The sequence below is a fragment of the Mangifera indica genome, chromosome 5, assembly GCF_011075055.1.
Source record: "Mangifera indica cultivar Alphonso chromosome 5, CATAS_Mindica_2.1, whole genome shotgun sequence".
NCBI classification, from domain to species: Eukaryota; Viridiplantae; Streptophyta; class Magnoliopsida; order Sapindales; family Anacardiaceae; genus Mangifera; species Mangifera indica.
In genome coordinates this window covers 14,766,702-14,782,717 of record NC_058141.1, presented here as the reverse complement: position 1 = coordinate 14,782,717, position 16,016 = coordinate 14,766,702, and the positions used below count along the sequence as shown (strand labels likewise).

The following is a 16,016-nucleotide window of genomic DNA, read 5'->3' as shown; positions in this document are numbered from 1 at the left end:
TATAGTTTTATTATATTTTAATTTAAGGAGATAAGATAAGGAGGGTGTAATGGGCATTATCATACATGAAGGCACTCTGGGGGAGGTGTTGGAAATCTATCTCTATCAGAACAATAATCATAATACACATATTTGTTCTTCACAATCGTATACAGGCTTTGTTGGGCAGAGTTTAGTTTCGAAAATTCATTTGTATTCCAACAATACTTGGAAGAATAACATTGTTGATCAACCTTTGAGGTTTGAGATGGGCAACCACTAATGCCAAATTCTTGGAAGTGAGCCTTGAATGGTGCAAATGTCCAGTTGATCTTTGCTCCGGCTGTTGCCCAATCTCCATTCCACAAGCTTGCTTGTATTTGCATTGAAAGTGAAGGGTAGGCTATTCCAGCATCACTATTATTCTTGAACACTCTAATGGGTATGTTGTCCACATAAAATCTGATCATATATACAATATAATCAAATATATATAAACATAGATATGTTAAATCCCCGATGGATGAAGAGGGATGCGGAAAGCTTACACAATCTGATGTGGGTTCCAAAGAATTTTGTAAGAATGAAATCAGCTGTTGGGTCAAACCAGAGGTTCAATCTTTGTTCTCTATTTCCTTTGCCATTAACAAACACGTTTGTCTGTAAGGTAATTGGTTTGCCCTCTGTGTTTCCAAGGAATTCGAAGTCAAGTTCATCGTGCCCATATTTATCTGGTGACTTTAGCTGCCATTTCAATCAATATTTTTACTTAATCAACAATGCTAGAAGAGAATTTGATCAAGAGTAAGGAAATTATACGTACATAAAAAGTTGTGATGACTCCTGCCAAATTTGTGCCTGGTATCATCATCCTGGAATGAAAGAATCCTGAGCCATAGTTTAGCTTTGATGCAAAACCAGAACCTGCAAACAGACTTTAGAATCAACTGAAGAATCCTAAACATGAAGATGATGTAATTGAAAAGTAAAAAGAATAACCAGAAGATGCATCCAGAGAGAGCTGAATTTCTTTTCCTTGATTGGTGGACTGAAAATGATCTTTGCCCCATGTAATGTAATAGTTTTGATCGAAGTTAGTATCGGTATCAGTATTACTATCACCGCAGTTGCTCTGTGCAAATACTGTACAAAAAAATGAAAGCAAAATTACTACTACTGCTACTACCGAGAAAGGCATTCTATCTATATCTATTCTTGAGCCCTAACAAGCATTGCATTGGTGAATTTATATAAGAGAATTGTATAAATATTGAAACCAAGTAGCTTCCCATGAACCCATAATTAAGGAGCAAACTGAAAGGGTGTGATTATGTAGAATATCCTCTGTTCAGTGCTATGATTTCATGTCTTGATCTTCTGAAATCATTGATTGATTTCCTAAGATTATAGAATCAATTATCATGATCTCTGCATATAGTTTTCAAGATCATGAGCCTTCTCCTCTTGATTTCTTCATTTTATCCCCTGCAACTAACCTTATCCATCACATTGTATCATATAAAATCTCTGTTATAGCACTATGGTTGAATTGTGCATTGGTGACTGACATTAAAAATTTGTCTCGTAGTTTTCAAGAGTTATGGGAGCTCGAAACGAGGAAGATAACGGATAAACTGGTAGGGTCTGCAGGCATGATGGGCTTGCCATTGTGTACTCGTCAGCCCATCATGCTTCCAACTAGTTTGTTTTTTGTTTTTTTTCTGATTTTATGATGTACAAAATTTGCCCATAAAGGAGCTATATTTTACGCCAATTCAATGCCCAATGTCCTCCATTCCAATTCTTAAGTGTTTGTTCATATTTGGTTAATTGGATCATTCATCTAAAAAAGAATCTCTACTATATTTCACATCCAAAATTTTGAATTGATATAATGACAAAATCTTTACACAAAATAATATTACTTATCTAGGGTAATTCACCCAAATAACTATTTTCCACCTAAGTCTAGGGACTAAACTCAACAGAACATAGTTGAGTTGGGATTAGTATCAAGGTATGACAGGTATAAAAGTACGTATGAAATAATTAAAATTAAACGATAAAAATTAAACCAAGTATAATTAAAAGTGTATTACTTCTCTCAAAACGGTGATAGGTGATTTTTGATTTTTTTTTTTTTTTGTTACTCACTACTCTAAGTTTGACTCCTAATGAAAAATCAATACTATTTTGTAATCAGTTTTTAATATGTAAAATATCAAATTAAAACAAGTATAGAACATACTCTTAATTAGATATTGAACAAGGGTTAATGATTGGACTGGGCTTATTATGTCAAATAAAAAAGTTCTACGAGAAAGGTTTTGAAAGCATATTTATTGAAAGAAGTTTCTTTTCCAAGCCTTGTTTTTCTTATAAGAGAAGAAAGTTTTTATAGAGGAGTCAGATGATACAATACAATCACAAGTCTTACAGAATAATGGATAGGATTGAAGAAAGATGAGCCAAATGGGAAGGGTTGTCTCAAGCAAAGTAAGAAGCTTCAAATCAGAAGTGATCATTTGTTATAATTTACGTGGAAAGATCAGCATAATTGAAAGTAAACAGTAGAAAGTTGTCCCTACATTCCATAGACCCAATGCTACCATTCATTTCCTTGTTTAGTTCTCTATTCCCATGTGTTTCTGCCACCGGACAATCCCTGTAAGTATATCATTTGTGTCAGTTGGACATTCTCTAACATCAAAGAATACAGCTTCTGAAAATAGCTCCGCTTGAGATGCATTATTAAGCAACAATTCTTCAGAAGCAATAGTAATTTCGCGTGAACAAAGGAAAGGAACTTTCTCATGAAGAAGGACCAGATTGCTTTGCAGTGTTTGAGATTCGGATTCAGTACCTGAGAACCATGTTGCTATGCAGCCCAATGCTGGGTTGAAGCCATTGAATTCCCATTTCCTCAAAGCTTTCACTTCTGAGGCAAAGGATGCAACATCCTGTTGACATAAATAAACCATCAAAGCAAGGTACCACCTACTAAAATGATTCTTTCTTAACGCAGAGAAACAATTCCAACATCAGAACCAACTCATATAGTATAAACAAACAATTTCTAAGTTTGTAATAGATGTTTTATGCAGGATTTATTAATTGGGTACCACTGACAGTGTTCCAAAATTCATAATGTAGGGAGGGATATATGCATTTCATTCATTTACAAGCTATCAAGGAGATGGCAGTGCTACAATAATGCAGAGGCATTTGATTATCATAATTAATTCTAATTAGAATCAATTCTAAGTAAACAAGTTGAAGGCGGATTTTCGTAATAAAATTATAATGTTACTTATTGCTTGCCATATGTAGATGATTTCTCTCTTTGAACCCGGTCCAGGAAGGCCCATTTGAAGGTGAGCTTAGTAAATGGATATGGAAGAATCTGAAACATGTGCGTCAACTATCTATCAATCATCAATAAAAAAGTACGCATCGTACTCATCGTAAAGTAGATGACGACTGCAGTCTGCACGCCGCATTCACACGAATCACACCACCCTGTCTGATTCAATTTCAACCGTCAATCACGATTCTCCAATTTCCAACATCAAATCAAATGATTCTTGCTCTTCTTCGGAATCCAATCTTTTTATAAAATCCAGTTTTTCCACGCGCTCAATTCCGATCATCTCTCCCTACATCCTTGCGCGTAAGAGCAGGCTATTAACACGCTCTCTCAAACAGACATCTCGACATAGAAGGGCATGAATGTAATTTCACAATCAGATATTTGAAATGAAATCACTGAATAGACCCTGAATTTTGCGTCTTTGGTAATGCCGCGAGTGTGGGTCTGATTAGTTAGATAGCGTGCCGAAAACGCAAGTTCGTCTTCAAAGTGTCGTTTGGTGGTGCTTATTTGTAGCGGCAGAGGAGAAGCGTAAACCCAAACCCTAATCAGAGAGTTTCAGAAAGAGAAATCATTAGTAATCTGCAACAATGTCAGCGACTGGGGGTGGTGATAGTGGTGGCCAGGAGGAATATAAGAAGCCCATGGATCAGTCGGCACACATTAACCTTAAAGTCAAGGGCCAGGCATGTAAATTACATGTATATGTATAATGCATTAATTTTTATGATCCTGTTACTTAATCTATTCGTTTAATGATTGCGAAATATGGATTAGCTGTTTCTTTATCATTCGGTTCGAATGGAAGCAGTTGTGACTTTCGTTTTGATAGAAGTGAATTGGAATTTACACTCATGAATTCTTAGTATGTGAATAATTTATGTGGACAGCAATTCTGATATTCATGAAATTATTTCTTAATTATTTGATTGATTGGTTACAATGCCTGTCGCGGGATGGTGATGAGATCAGGTGGATAGGCAAGTTAACTTTCTGAGGAGAAGGTTTTCGAATATTTAAATGGAAACATTTAAGATCATGAGATCAGACAGATAAGTTATTCAACTCTTTGACGAGAAGGTTTACGAATATTTGACTCTAAACATAAATTAGTGCACTTTTGTGTTTTTTATTATTGTTGTTTAACAATTTTTTTTACATGAGCATGGTTGTATTCTGATAAACTTATCATTTGTTTACTGCACTTTCTTCAATCTAGTAATTTGACCTAATGATACTTGTCTTTCATGCTTTCCTCAAAAGCAATTTTGTTTTTAACTAACTCATGAACAGAAGGTTTATCACCGTTGATTTGTAGCGATTTTGGAAGTGAAAAGGATAATCACTGGCTTTTGAAATTTCAAATAGAACGTAGTGTGGAAATTTGTTTTTTAAACTGCATGTTGTTATTTAAGTGATTTAATAAATTCGTTGGACGATTATTGTGGGAACACTAGGGATTGATAGTAAGTGTCTAGCATATTTTAATTGTCTGCTCTGTTCTGTTGTGATGGTGTCTCTTACACTTGGTACACAGTAAAGTTCTCCTTAGTTTTAATTTGAAGTTGACCATTAATCATTCTCGTGCTCTCTGTTGAGTCCTTTTTGGGAAAGGATTGATTGTGGGGTTTCCATGAATTTTCAATGTGTGCTGCTTTCTTAGTCTCTGTATTTGTCGAATTGTTGCAGGATGGGAATGAAGTGTTTTTCAGAATTAAACGGAGCACCCAACTCCGCAAACTCATGACTGCTTACTGCGATCGACAATCAGTGGAGTTAAACTCCATTGCTTTCTTGTTTGATGGACGCAGGCTCCGGGGAGAGCAGACTCCAGATGAGGTATTTTGTTGAATGTGTGGTCCATTGGTTATTATAAAGCATAGATGGCATACTCTTTTGTAGGAGTCCAAAATGAACCATGATTTAGCTGATAGTAAGGAAAATTTGCAATCATGTTTCATTCCTGTTAAGTTTCTACCTACCTGGCCTTATCAGCAACAGCTTAATCGATATGATGATATAGGAGTCAGCATTGTCAAAACCACCAAAATTGTAGTTTTGAAGTATTTAGTCCATGCATTCTTGTTTACTGATTTTTGGTACTTTCGTTTGGAAATAGCTTGAGATGGAGGACGGAGATGAAATTGATGCAATGCTCCATCAGACTGGAGGCGGACCCTAATCAACAGTTTGGACCATATGGAGAGTCCTCGGTAGACTTGATGTCAAGTTTCATTTACTACATCTATGGATAAGTGATTGTAAATGACATGGATTTTATAATGAGCTTGAACTCAAGTCAGTCGGGGTTAGGTATCCATCAATTCTTGTGGTCTTGTTTGCTATTATATTGGAGAGTGATGTTCATCTTTATTCGCATTATGGAATTTGGGATTGTAATTTCCTTCAGTTTTGTGAGTAATTAAATATTTCTTATGGAATATTTTAATAAAATGGTGTATCAATAATTATTTTATTTTTATTTTATGGTCTTGTTTTACTATTGGCATAACATCTGTGGCAGGAAACGGGTGGAGTGATATTTGAGTACTAATTGCTAAGCCGCATGGTTCTACTTTTGTAATTTATTCATTCAAAACTGCGCTTCAAGGAAAAGAATGATGAAAATAAAAACATTCATCAGAAAGTGGCTTAAAATTATGTACGTTGGCAGAAGAATGGTGGCAACTGCACCTCAAGAGTAAAATGTTCTTAGAAATAAGCTTCAAATCTTGTGTCACTGTCTGTCAGTTTTGACTTCGGTTAATCTGCATAGGTAACTTTGAACTAGAAATTGAAGCTTTCTGTAACAGACAAAAGCAAAATATTAGATGCTCATCTGATTAAAATGGTTCTCAATTATTTGGTTATAAAAGGCCTGACTGATTTATTTGAAACCGCTAACGGTCTTGACTTCACTGTCGGTATTGCATACACTTGACCACAACGCAACGGCAACTGTCTTAAAACCCACGCAACGGCCAGTGTCTTAAAACCCACGCCAATTGCATCACCTCTAACTTTATTTATGCTTGTTCCTTCGTTCTCACAGACTTCTGTTCTCTCTCTCTCTCTATGGCTTTTTTCACCTATTCCCTTTATTACGCAATCCCTTACTGTTGTTTCATCTTTCTGTTAAATCTTATCCCCATTCGCGCCCACAATATTCCTTCAACTTTGGACGGACCGTTCACACCCGTCACCGTACCATATGATACCAGTTTACGCGGCAAAGCTGTTGATATTCCAGACACCGATCCTAGGGTATGCCGCCGTGTCAAAGGTTTCCAGCCCGAGCAAATATCACTCTCACTATCCACTAGTTTTGATTCTGTTTGGATCTCCTGGATCACAGGTTCTCTTTCATTTCCTTTTATTTTTATCGTAATCAATCAATTTTCGAGCTTACGGATTTCATTCCGATGCATGACTCTAAAATTATTTGTTTTTATTCATGTCAATTCTAGGTAGGTTCATTTAAATATTTATTGCCACTAAAACGATCCTATAGTGTTATAACATTCCACTTTTGCTTCATGTATATTAGATTTTTGCAGAGCCCTTGTAAGAAATTTTTACAGATTACAGATATATAATTGGTTCAAATTCTGATGCATGATGCATCCCAGCGTCCCTTTTTATGTTGAAAATTGTTTTCAAAAATCGAACTCAGTATTTCTTGTCTTGTGTGTTTCTGTTTTAGAACACAGGGTTAAAGTAGTTTAAAGCAGTTGAAACCTGAGCTGGAAAGGTCATTTGTGATAGTATATAGAAGTAGTATGATAATTAAGGCAATAAAAGTGGTAATAGTGGAGATGCTTTGGTTTGTAATTTTTACTATTATTTTAATTTTGGTAAAAGAAATAGAGCAATGCAATGAACCTATTTGACATGGATGCAGGGGAATTCCAAATTGGGGACAGAATAAAGCCGTTAGACCCAAAAACAGTGTCCAGCGTTGTTCGCTATGGAAGATTAAGAAAACCATTGAGTCATAAAGCGACAGGATATTCTCTTGTTTATAATCAGCTTTATCCATTTGAAGGCCTGAAAAACTATACTTCTGGAATTATTCACCATGTCCGACTTACAGGTACATTTTGTTTTTCCATCTTATAATTAGGATTCAACTGGTGGTTGGACTTGATACCAGATGAGGAAATGTGTAGATTAATCAAGGTTGTGTTCTACATTCTTTAATGATGTTTATATGTCATCACAAGGTTTTAGTTAAACTTGAACGGTATTTTTTTTGTCAGTATAGGGTTGAAACCCAGCACACGATACTATTATCGGTGTGGAGATCCTTCTATATCAGCCATGAGTGAGATATTCTATTTCACAACTATGCCAGTTTCTAGTCCACTGAACTATCTGAAGAGAATAGCAATAGTGGGAGATCTTGGTCTTACTTACAATACATCAACCACAATCAGTCATTTGATTAGTAATCAACCTGATCTTCTGCTATTGGTTGGTGATGTCACTTATGCAAACTTATACCTCACAAATGGAACTGGCTCTGACTGCTACTCTTGCTCATTTTCACAAACTCCTATACACGAGACCTATCAGCCTCGTTGGGATTATTGGGGAAGGTTGAACTTTATTTTCTCTTTCATTTAATGGTTCCTTTTTCTTCTGGAAATTGTGTAATACCTTATTAGCTTGTAGTTTAATAATGTACCTTAGCTTGTGCTATTCCATTTCACTCTTATTTGCAGGTTTATGCAGAATTTAGTTTCTAAAATACCAATAATGGTTGTTGAAGGGAACCATGAGATAGAAGAACAAGCTGGAAACAAGACATTTGCAGCTTACAGTTCTAGATTTGCCTTTCCTTCAGAAGAGAGTGGATCTTCATCCCCATTCTACTACTCTTTCAATGCTGGGGGGATTCATTTTATAATGCTTGGAGCCTACATTGCGTATAATAAATCCAGTAATATGACCAACTGTGATCAATTTGAAATTTATTTACCTCTACTTGATCGGCTATTTAAGAAGATGCCATGCAAATCTCTGTTATTTTTTCTTTTGCAGGTGATCAATACAAATGGCTAGAGAGAGACTTAGCAAATTTTGACAGATCTATAACTCCTTGGCTAGTAGCTGCTTGGCATCCCCCGTGGTACAGTTCTTACGTAGCTCATTACAGAGAAGCAGAGTGTATGAGAGTGGAGATGGAAGAATTACTCTACTCTTGTGGTGTTGACATTGTTTTCAATGGACATGTAAGTCAGGATGACTAAGAATATGGGAATTATTAGGTAATAAAATATATATGAAATTACTTGCAGTACTCTTTATAGCTTTTAAGAAAGGCAGGTGGTCCTATGCACCGAACATCAACACAGAGAAATAAGAAATTGAAAGAGGATTAGGATTATGGAAAACACAAATCAAAATATTAATGAACATTTGAATGAAAACATTTCTTACTTTTGTTTTCAAGTATGCTGAACTTTTTTACCTGTTCATCTGAAAAATGCACCAGGTTCATGCTTATGAGAGGTCAAATAGAGTTTATAATTATACATTAGATTCTTGTGGTCCTGTATATATCACAATCGGTGATGGTGGTAACCGCGAAAAGATGGCTATTAAACATGCTGATGAACCTGGTGAGTGTCCAGAGCCATCAACAACTCCTGATACATATATGGGTGGCATCTGTGCAACAAACTTTACACATGGTCCAGCTGTGGGTAATTTCTGTTGGGATCAGCAACCTAATTATAGTGCCTTCAGAGAGAGTAGTTTTGGGCATGGGATTCTAGAGGTACTCTCTCTCATTTCCTTGAATTCAACCCAAATTTGATTCTGCAGTAATTTTAATGTGTAAATTCCTAACGTGGGACTGAATTCGAACTTATGGCCTGTGCTTGTAAAGTGGTTTCTGAACTGTATTGAAAATAGTACTTATCATTAGTTACCCGGGTCTCCTTGGAAAATCTATGCAGTTGGTGGGTGTCAAGTTTGTCAACTAAGTTTGATTCCCAACTTCTCTATTCTGATACCACAAGGCACTGGATGAAAAGCATTTATGGAGAAGCAAACTATCTATTAGGGTGTGATCTGCAGGGTTATGGTTGGGCCCTAATAATCTATTCCTTAAGCCATGGAGAAAAATTAGCTCCTATTAACACAACTCAAACCACCATTGCATAAAATCTGATGGATCTTTCCAATGTGCGGATTGCAGGTAAAGAATGAGACGTGGGCACTGTGGACATGGTATCGAAATCAGGACTCCACAATGAAGTTGGGGATCAAATTTACATTGTCAGGCAACCTGATAAGTGCCCTGTTCATTATACCCTACCTAAACCTAAACATTGGTTTGCATCAAGCTAAACTCCATTCCTGGTAAACTCTCTCGTCTTTTCCTTCAAGGGAGCATTACAATCACCTCTGATGAAATTTTTAACCAAGTTGAGTGATGGAGGAATCAGTAATTATTGATCATAAAAAGTTGCAAGGGAGCTTTTCCGGAAAACTTATGGTTAAGTGGAAAGAGTTGTCGATGGCCATTGTTTTACATAAAGTGCCAATCTTACGAACTTGTCAAATTTCATGGCAGTATGATATGAAGAGTTGAAGACGAGAAGGAAGAGAAATAATTTGCATAGGCTCATCGTAATGAGGTATTTCACTATCATTGATACATAATCTCACAACATGATGCTCTTCTGAGCAACAAAAGCATTTGTAAGTTCCCACTTCCTTTTCTTGAAGTAGAATTAATTCATTTAGTTATGGTTGAAATTGGTTGTGAGGATTGAGCTAGAGCATTTGCCTGTCCTCCAACAGCCAGTTATGTGTACTAATTAAGTGTTTTCTTTTCTATCAACAGCAACCAATAATCACTTATAACAATATTCACATATCATATTTTTTAATAAAAATCGGATTGAAGATTAATTTGGTATTAGTTTGGTGTGTGTTGTTTCTGTTTTGGGCATGTTGGCTGGAAAAAATTAGGTTGTTAAGCTTTGTAATTAGATTAGGTATGTGGGTTCCTCGAGGACAATATTTGGGTTGACAGGTGTAGATAAACATCATTATTAATTTACCTATTCCTCATCATTCAAGCACATTCTCCTCCAATTGAAAAGTTGCAATTGTTATTTGCTTGTTTGTAAAAAGCTGTATTGTTAAGAGCTTCCTTTCATAAATCCAACTTATTTCATTATCTTTGATGTAAATTAGGAGTCTGGATTAGTAGTTGGATAACACCATTCAGTCTCTGTCACAACGACATAACTGTTCTGTTCCACCAACTTTTAAATAAACCAAACAAATCCCTCCTTCCTGATTTTTAGCATTTCTAAATTCTTATTTTGCGATAAAGAGGAAGACAACTTTGCTTTAATCCATCACATCATCACTTGAAAAAGATAAAGACCCTGATCCTCTTTTAGAAAAGGAAAAAACCCATCTTCATCTCTCTCATCTTCATCTTGTTTAGCTCAGTACCCGCCAATGCATATTCTCTTTAGTTCTCAGACAAGACAAAAGAAAAATACCAACATGACAAAATACATTACAGAAACACCAATAACATTAACTAGATACAGCCTCCAATAATTCTTAAATTAATATTTACTTGCTATTCCAAAATTTATCAAAACAATTCAACATAAAACCAAGTTGAAAAAAAAAAAAGAACACTAACACAGAGAGAAGTGTGAGAGGAAATTTTTCTCCTCCGTCAAACAAAATGGTGGGAGACAAATCACAAATCAAAATATGTCAAGTATTTCCAAAATGAAACCATTGCATAAGGGACAATTTCCCCTCTGAACCCAGAGCTCCCTTGAACACAATCTGCAAAACGTATGTCCGCATGGTATAAACGCCGAACCTTTATGCCTCACCATGCACACGCAGCAATTATACTCTATTCCTCCTGCAATTTCTTGCATGTCGCCTTCTTCCTCCTCTTCCTCTTTATCTTCACCCAAGTATCTAGATCCCTCCAACCCCGTCTCTCTATCCGTCTCCTCTAACAAATCCATTAATGATATCCTTTGAGGCTGCGGTTCTTCCGCAGCAACTTCAGGTGCCACATCCGTCGCGGTAGGAGTTTCAGCCGCCGGTGTTTCTTCTGCATCTTCCCCAGCAGCGGCCTCTGCTTGTGCTGCCTCTTGGGCTACAACAGCCTCACGTGCAGACAACGCTCTCTCCTCGGCCAAGGCCGCTGCCAGCCGCCGAGTTCCCTCCCGCCCAACTTCGAAAGGGTCCACATAGGGCTCGTCGGAATCAGGGTTCGATGACGAAACCCGCGTTGAGTTACGGTGGGACATCTGGGGCCTGAAGCTACGAGACGGCGGAAGTTCACTAGGCATGGAAACATCCGGCGTGCCGTCGTTTTGAGTTGACTCGGTTGAAATTGGAGTCGCGGCAAGCCTAGTCGATGTCCGGCGTGTGAACGTAGGTCTAGAAGCGATAACTTGATCTTCAGACTGAGTTGACTCGCCCAAGTTATTGGAGGGGTTAGTCTGAATCCTCGCCGAAGATCGCCGGGAAAGTTGCGAGCCAAGATCGGCATTGTTACTCTGGATAGGGATATCCGAAGCCGGGATACGTACGCTCGAGGTCCAAGCAGCGCCGGCGCGCTTAAGCCGAAGCCGGTCTCGGAATATTTTCCAACTTCTCCTGTCTTTGGGATCACCGGTTCTGTTGGCGGGGTCCTCGTCACGGATTATATCAAGAAGCGTGCGGCCTGAAGAAGTTTCCGGTGGAGGCCGGGGAGTAGGCTGCGGCAGATATCTTTTATCATGAGCCAAGATGGCGTGAAGCGTCAAGCCGGGTAAATGGTCACGCCGATCTGGCACAGCTGACATTTGGTCCAACAAAAGCGAAAGCCTCCAGCTTACAACACCAGCAGGTTCTTTCTTTTAAACCAGAAGTCACAGAATTCGATAAAAAAAAATTAAATTTATAAAAAGCAATAAAACAAATAACTTGATAATATATAATATCTCGGGAAACGCAGATGATGTGATGAATTCAAGCATTGGAAAGTTCCAAACTTGGTTTCCGCATTAAAATTCTATTGGAAAAAAAACTGAAAAATAAATAATAAATTTTATATAAAGTTTTCATAATAATAAATTTATTTATATTATAGTAAAAAAAATAAATAAGCATTGGATACCTGAGAGCGGATGCAGAGCAGAGGAGCAGATCTGGAAACTTTTCAGCCTTCCGTTCTTCCACTTATTTATCTGTTCAAGACTTTAACAACGATAAAAACCAAAATATTCTCAGAAATTCAGAATCTAAAGAAAATGAATAGAGAAGAAGACGCAACAAAAGAAGAAATTTTAAGGGTCAAGGGGAAAGAGATAAAGAATGGATGTGTGCTTGCTTTGAGAGAGATGAGTTTTGGACAGTTGAGCGAGTCTTGCGCATCCCTTTCTTGACGGGAACCTTTCTATGCTCGTTGGACTGTGCTTTTACTAATTTGCCACCTTCTGTTTTCTAATTCATTCATTTGTTTGTTTATTTATGGCTTGTCTTATTCAGTGGATTCACGTTAAACGTGTGTCTTTCAATTTTATCCTGTCGGGGTATAATTGGTATTCACTATTTCCCCCCAAAAGACAAACAAACAAACAAATCATTTAACTTACTTGAGACACTTAGAGATTAGAATAAGAGGGTTTTTTTTTTTTGCAATAATTAATTAATTAATTAACCTAAAAGCAATCATTAAATAGAAATGATATGAAAGGACACAAGTTGGAGACGAGTATTTATTAATAACTCGTACATTTTATTGCTTTTTCACAGTGAATTATATTTCTTTAATTTTAACTATTTTTACTGCAAAAACACTTGAATATTCCCTCAATCTTTATATTCACCCTTCTCCGACTTTACAAAGTCTTCTTCTTTCTGGGATCACGACTACTTCATTGAATCTCCCTCTTATGGTAATATTCTTCTACTTAAATATTAAAATAAATTATTGATGTGATCTTTATTAAAAATTAAATTATGTAAATTACTCGAAACTCTTAAATTAATGGTTTGAAGAGTATTTAAATTTTAGGCCAAAGGATTATTTTCCATCTAAGGTATACTTTTTCTGTACATTACCATCCATTAACTTTGAAAAGCCTATTTATCTATCTATGAGCTGTTAAAAAAATGGATTCAAGGGTAAAATCGTCATTTTATCTGTAATATTAAAAATAAATTAAAATTTAATCCTCTTTTTCCTCTTTAACCTCTAAAACTAACCATTTTCTCTTAGGTCAAGTTTTGAAAAATAGCATTCCCCCCCTTAGGGTTTAGTTTTCAATCCCTGATGCACCACCATGCTCCGACGGCCTCTCTTCTCTCCTCTGGAACGTCTATTGTCTTCCCAAAAGTCAGAGAGAAGAGAGGTGTCTTCCCAGATCTGGGTCGATTGACGTTCCAGAGGAGAGAAGAGAGGTCGTTGGAGCATGGTGGTGTGTCAGGAAAGCTTCGTCATCGGCGATGGCGTCGGATTTGACATCGGGGATTGAAAACTAAACCCTAGGGGGAGAGTGCTATTTTTCAAAACTTGACCTAGGGAAAAATAGTTAGTTTTTAGGGGTTAGGGGGGGGAAAAAAGATAAAATCTTAAGGAGTTAGGTTTTCGTTAAATTTAACTGCTCATATGTGGGTATTTGGTATTTTCATAGTTAAAGGGGGGAAACTTGAGAATGCAACATACCTTGGGTGGGAAATAGTGCTTTGGGCTAAATTTTAATTGTTGTGTTTTTTTTTTTTTTTGTTATAGCCATGGGTTTTGACCTAAAAATTAGGATTTTAAACCTAATTTTTTTTTTTAATAAAAATGATGGATTTTGATCTAAAATCCTGATTTTAATAATAATAATAAGTTTAATAAATGAAGAATGAAGTTAATTTAAAAAAGAAAAAGGGTGTTAACCAACTTAAGCTAACAAAGGTTTATCTATTTGATCGGACGGAGGATCTTGACCAAATTAATCTAAGTTTGGTTAATTTTTGTTTAATATATTTGACCTAATTAAGCTTACACCTCCTTTAACCAACATTCTTCTTTTTTCATATGTATTAACCCTTTTTTAGGTCTGAAAATTCAAGTTTATGATCGATCAAACATTCTTCCTTGATAGTAATTTCACATAATATAAATTAAGCATTAGGTGTGCTACTTGTGGGAAAAAGGGCAAACAAAACCTAGATAAACCATTTATCCAATAGAAACAGAATACACATTGATGACAAATTAATAAAACAAACAAGTGTTCTGTAATGTGATCCGGTAGCCTACTCAACTATACAGTTTATAGTATTTTATTTATAATTGACTAATATTATTCCATTTGTTTGATCAAGTTTAGTTTAGGAGACACTAATCTAAACTTCTAAAGTATGAGAACAATTAATTCTATTATTCCTTGCAGCATAGGAAGGTGTTTCAAGAGTTAGGTAGATCAACACTTTGACCTGTTCAACAAGTTTACAATCTTAAAAATCAAATACCTAATAACAAAAAATAAATAAAAGAAGAAAATCCCACGTAAATAAGATTTTTTTTTTTAATGAGAAAACTTTATTTGAATTAAATCATTTAAATCAATCACACTAAACAGATAAAAACTTTATATTTAATGATTTATTATATAATCATTGTATTAAGTATATGAAAAATTTAACCGTAAAATATTAAGATTTGAATCTTTACCCTTATTATAGTTACAATATTTTTTCTTTCTTAATCATGCTATCTTTTTTTTTTTTTTTATGGGTTAAAATAAAACATAGTTTTGTTGGTTATTATTGGTAAGAGTGGTTTGGCATTAGTTGACAAGATAAACTAACTTATTCTAACTCTTATCTCTTCATGCATTTAGTATTTGATGACTTCACTTGTATGACCATCGTAGTTATTATTTTTATGTGTTTATTAGGCCACCCTGCTTTCTTTCTCTTCTTTTAATTTCTAACAACATTTTGGGTTATGTTTATATTATTATGGGCATATGATATCTATAATTGCCTTTCAGTGGACCACTCTCTTATTGCAGACTTATCTATCTACCCATTATGATTCTATTCCATTGTCTAGAGTTTAACAATAAATAAATGGACAAAACCAAAAACTAGTTACGTTTTCAGATGTGTTAGATATTAAAAATCACAACCACCAAAAACTATGTTGGATTTTGTACGTGAAAATGTTGAGATTATAATAAACAAAGTGTTACTTTTAATGTTGTTTTGTTTGTTATTGAACCTTAAAAAAATCACACATAAAAAATTAGTTATTGAGATGAAAGAGTCCAAGACCATATAAATCTTATACTAGTTGTCTGTATTTTCTAATGTGAGATTCAAGTCTTATACCTTGTACTTAAGATTCTAATAATGGGTACATAATGGGATACTAACTCTTGTTGTTTTGAAAAGTGGAGGATCATATGTTTATGATTTGGTAGGAAGTGATTTTGTTGCCTCGTAATACAAAGAACAAGAAAGACATATTGAAAAAATTATGAGAAATAGTCACAACTATCATGAGTTACTCTATTTTCTTTTTAGATAAAAAGATCTTCTACTTGTACTATGATATGGATCAACGTATATATTTTATAACTTGTCAAACATACAATTTAGGTATTGATTATGTTCCGACTAA

At 35.6% G+C, this 16,016-nt stretch overlaps 4 protein-coding genes across 5 annotated transcripts; 2 read left to right on the top strand and 2 right to left on the bottom strand.

Annotated features, from left to right (window-relative positions):
* Positions 1–48: 48 nt before the first annotated feature.
* Positions 49–1,446, bottom strand: LOC123217767 (putative xyloglucan endotransglucosylase/hydrolase protein 1). The gene is given in 5 exon segments (XM_044638893.1): positions 49–441; positions 528–570; positions 573–723; positions 803–903; positions 979–1,446. Coding segments are annotated over 5 exon segments (876 nt in total). The 5' UTR covers positions 1,178–1,446; the 3' UTR covers positions 49–59.
* A 2,379-nt stretch (positions 1,447–3,825) lies between these two features.
* LOC123216168 (small ubiquitin-related modifier 1-like) lies at positions 3,826–5,831 on the top strand. Its single transcript, XM_044636548.1, has 3 exons — positions 3,826–4,035; positions 5,039–5,188; positions 5,469–5,831. Exons 1-3 carry the CDS (start codon positions 3,940–3,942, stop codon positions 5,529–5,531), a joined length of 309 nt encoding a protein of 102 aa, XP_044492483.1. The 5' UTR covers positions 3,826–3,939; the 3' UTR covers positions 5,532–5,831.
* A 130-nt stretch (positions 5,832–5,961) lies between these two features.
* LOC123216166 (purple acid phosphatase 15-like) lies at positions 5,962–10,446 on the top strand. The gene is given in 8 exon segments (XM_044636544.1): positions 5,962–6,704; positions 7,251–7,442; positions 7,614–7,947; positions 8,074–8,291; positions 8,393–8,583; positions 8,847–9,131; positions 9,555–9,603; positions 9,606–10,446. Coding segments are annotated over 8 exon segments (1,650 nt in total). The 5' UTR covers positions 5,962–6,424; the 3' UTR covers positions 9,707–10,446.
* Positions 10,447–10,875: 429 nt separating this feature from the next.
* Positions 10,876–12,791, bottom strand: LOC123216167. 2 transcript variants are annotated; one of them, XM_044636546.1, is made up of 2 exons: positions 12,513–12,791; positions 10,876–12,226 (listed from the first exon to the last, which is right to left on the bottom strand). In XM_044636546.1, exon 2 carries the CDS (start codon positions 12,196–12,198, stop codon positions 11,095–11,097), a length of 1,104 nt encoding a protein of 367 aa, XP_044492481.1. In that variant the 5' UTR covers positions 12,199–12,226; positions 12,513–12,791; the 3' UTR covers positions 10,876–11,094. The 2 variants fall into 2 exon arrangements, with proteins under 2 accessions (XP_044492481.1, XP_044492480.1); XM_044636545.1 differs by having other exon boundaries at positions 10,876–12,249; positions 12,513–12,790.
* Positions 12,792–16,016: the final 3,225 nt, after the last annotated feature.

Bases quoted from the DNA above. Each gene is read 5' to 3' on its own strand.
- LOC123216168 (XM_044636548.1), top strand. From the start codon at position 3,940: ATGTCAGCGACTGGGGGTGGTGATAGTGGTGGCCAGGAGGAATATAAG. The intron at 4,036-5,038 runs GCATGTAAATTA...GAATTGTTGCAG, and splicing joins ACCTTAAAGTCAAGGGCCAG to GATGGGAATGAAGTGTTTTT. The intron at 5,189-5,468 runs GTATTTTGTTGA...GTTTGGAAATAG, and splicing joins GAGAGCAGACTCCAGATGAG to CTTGAGATGGAGGACGGAGA.
- LOC123216167 (XM_044636546.1), bottom strand. From the start codon at position 12,198: ATGTCAGCTGTGCCAGATCGGCGTGACCATTTACCCGGCTTGACGCTT.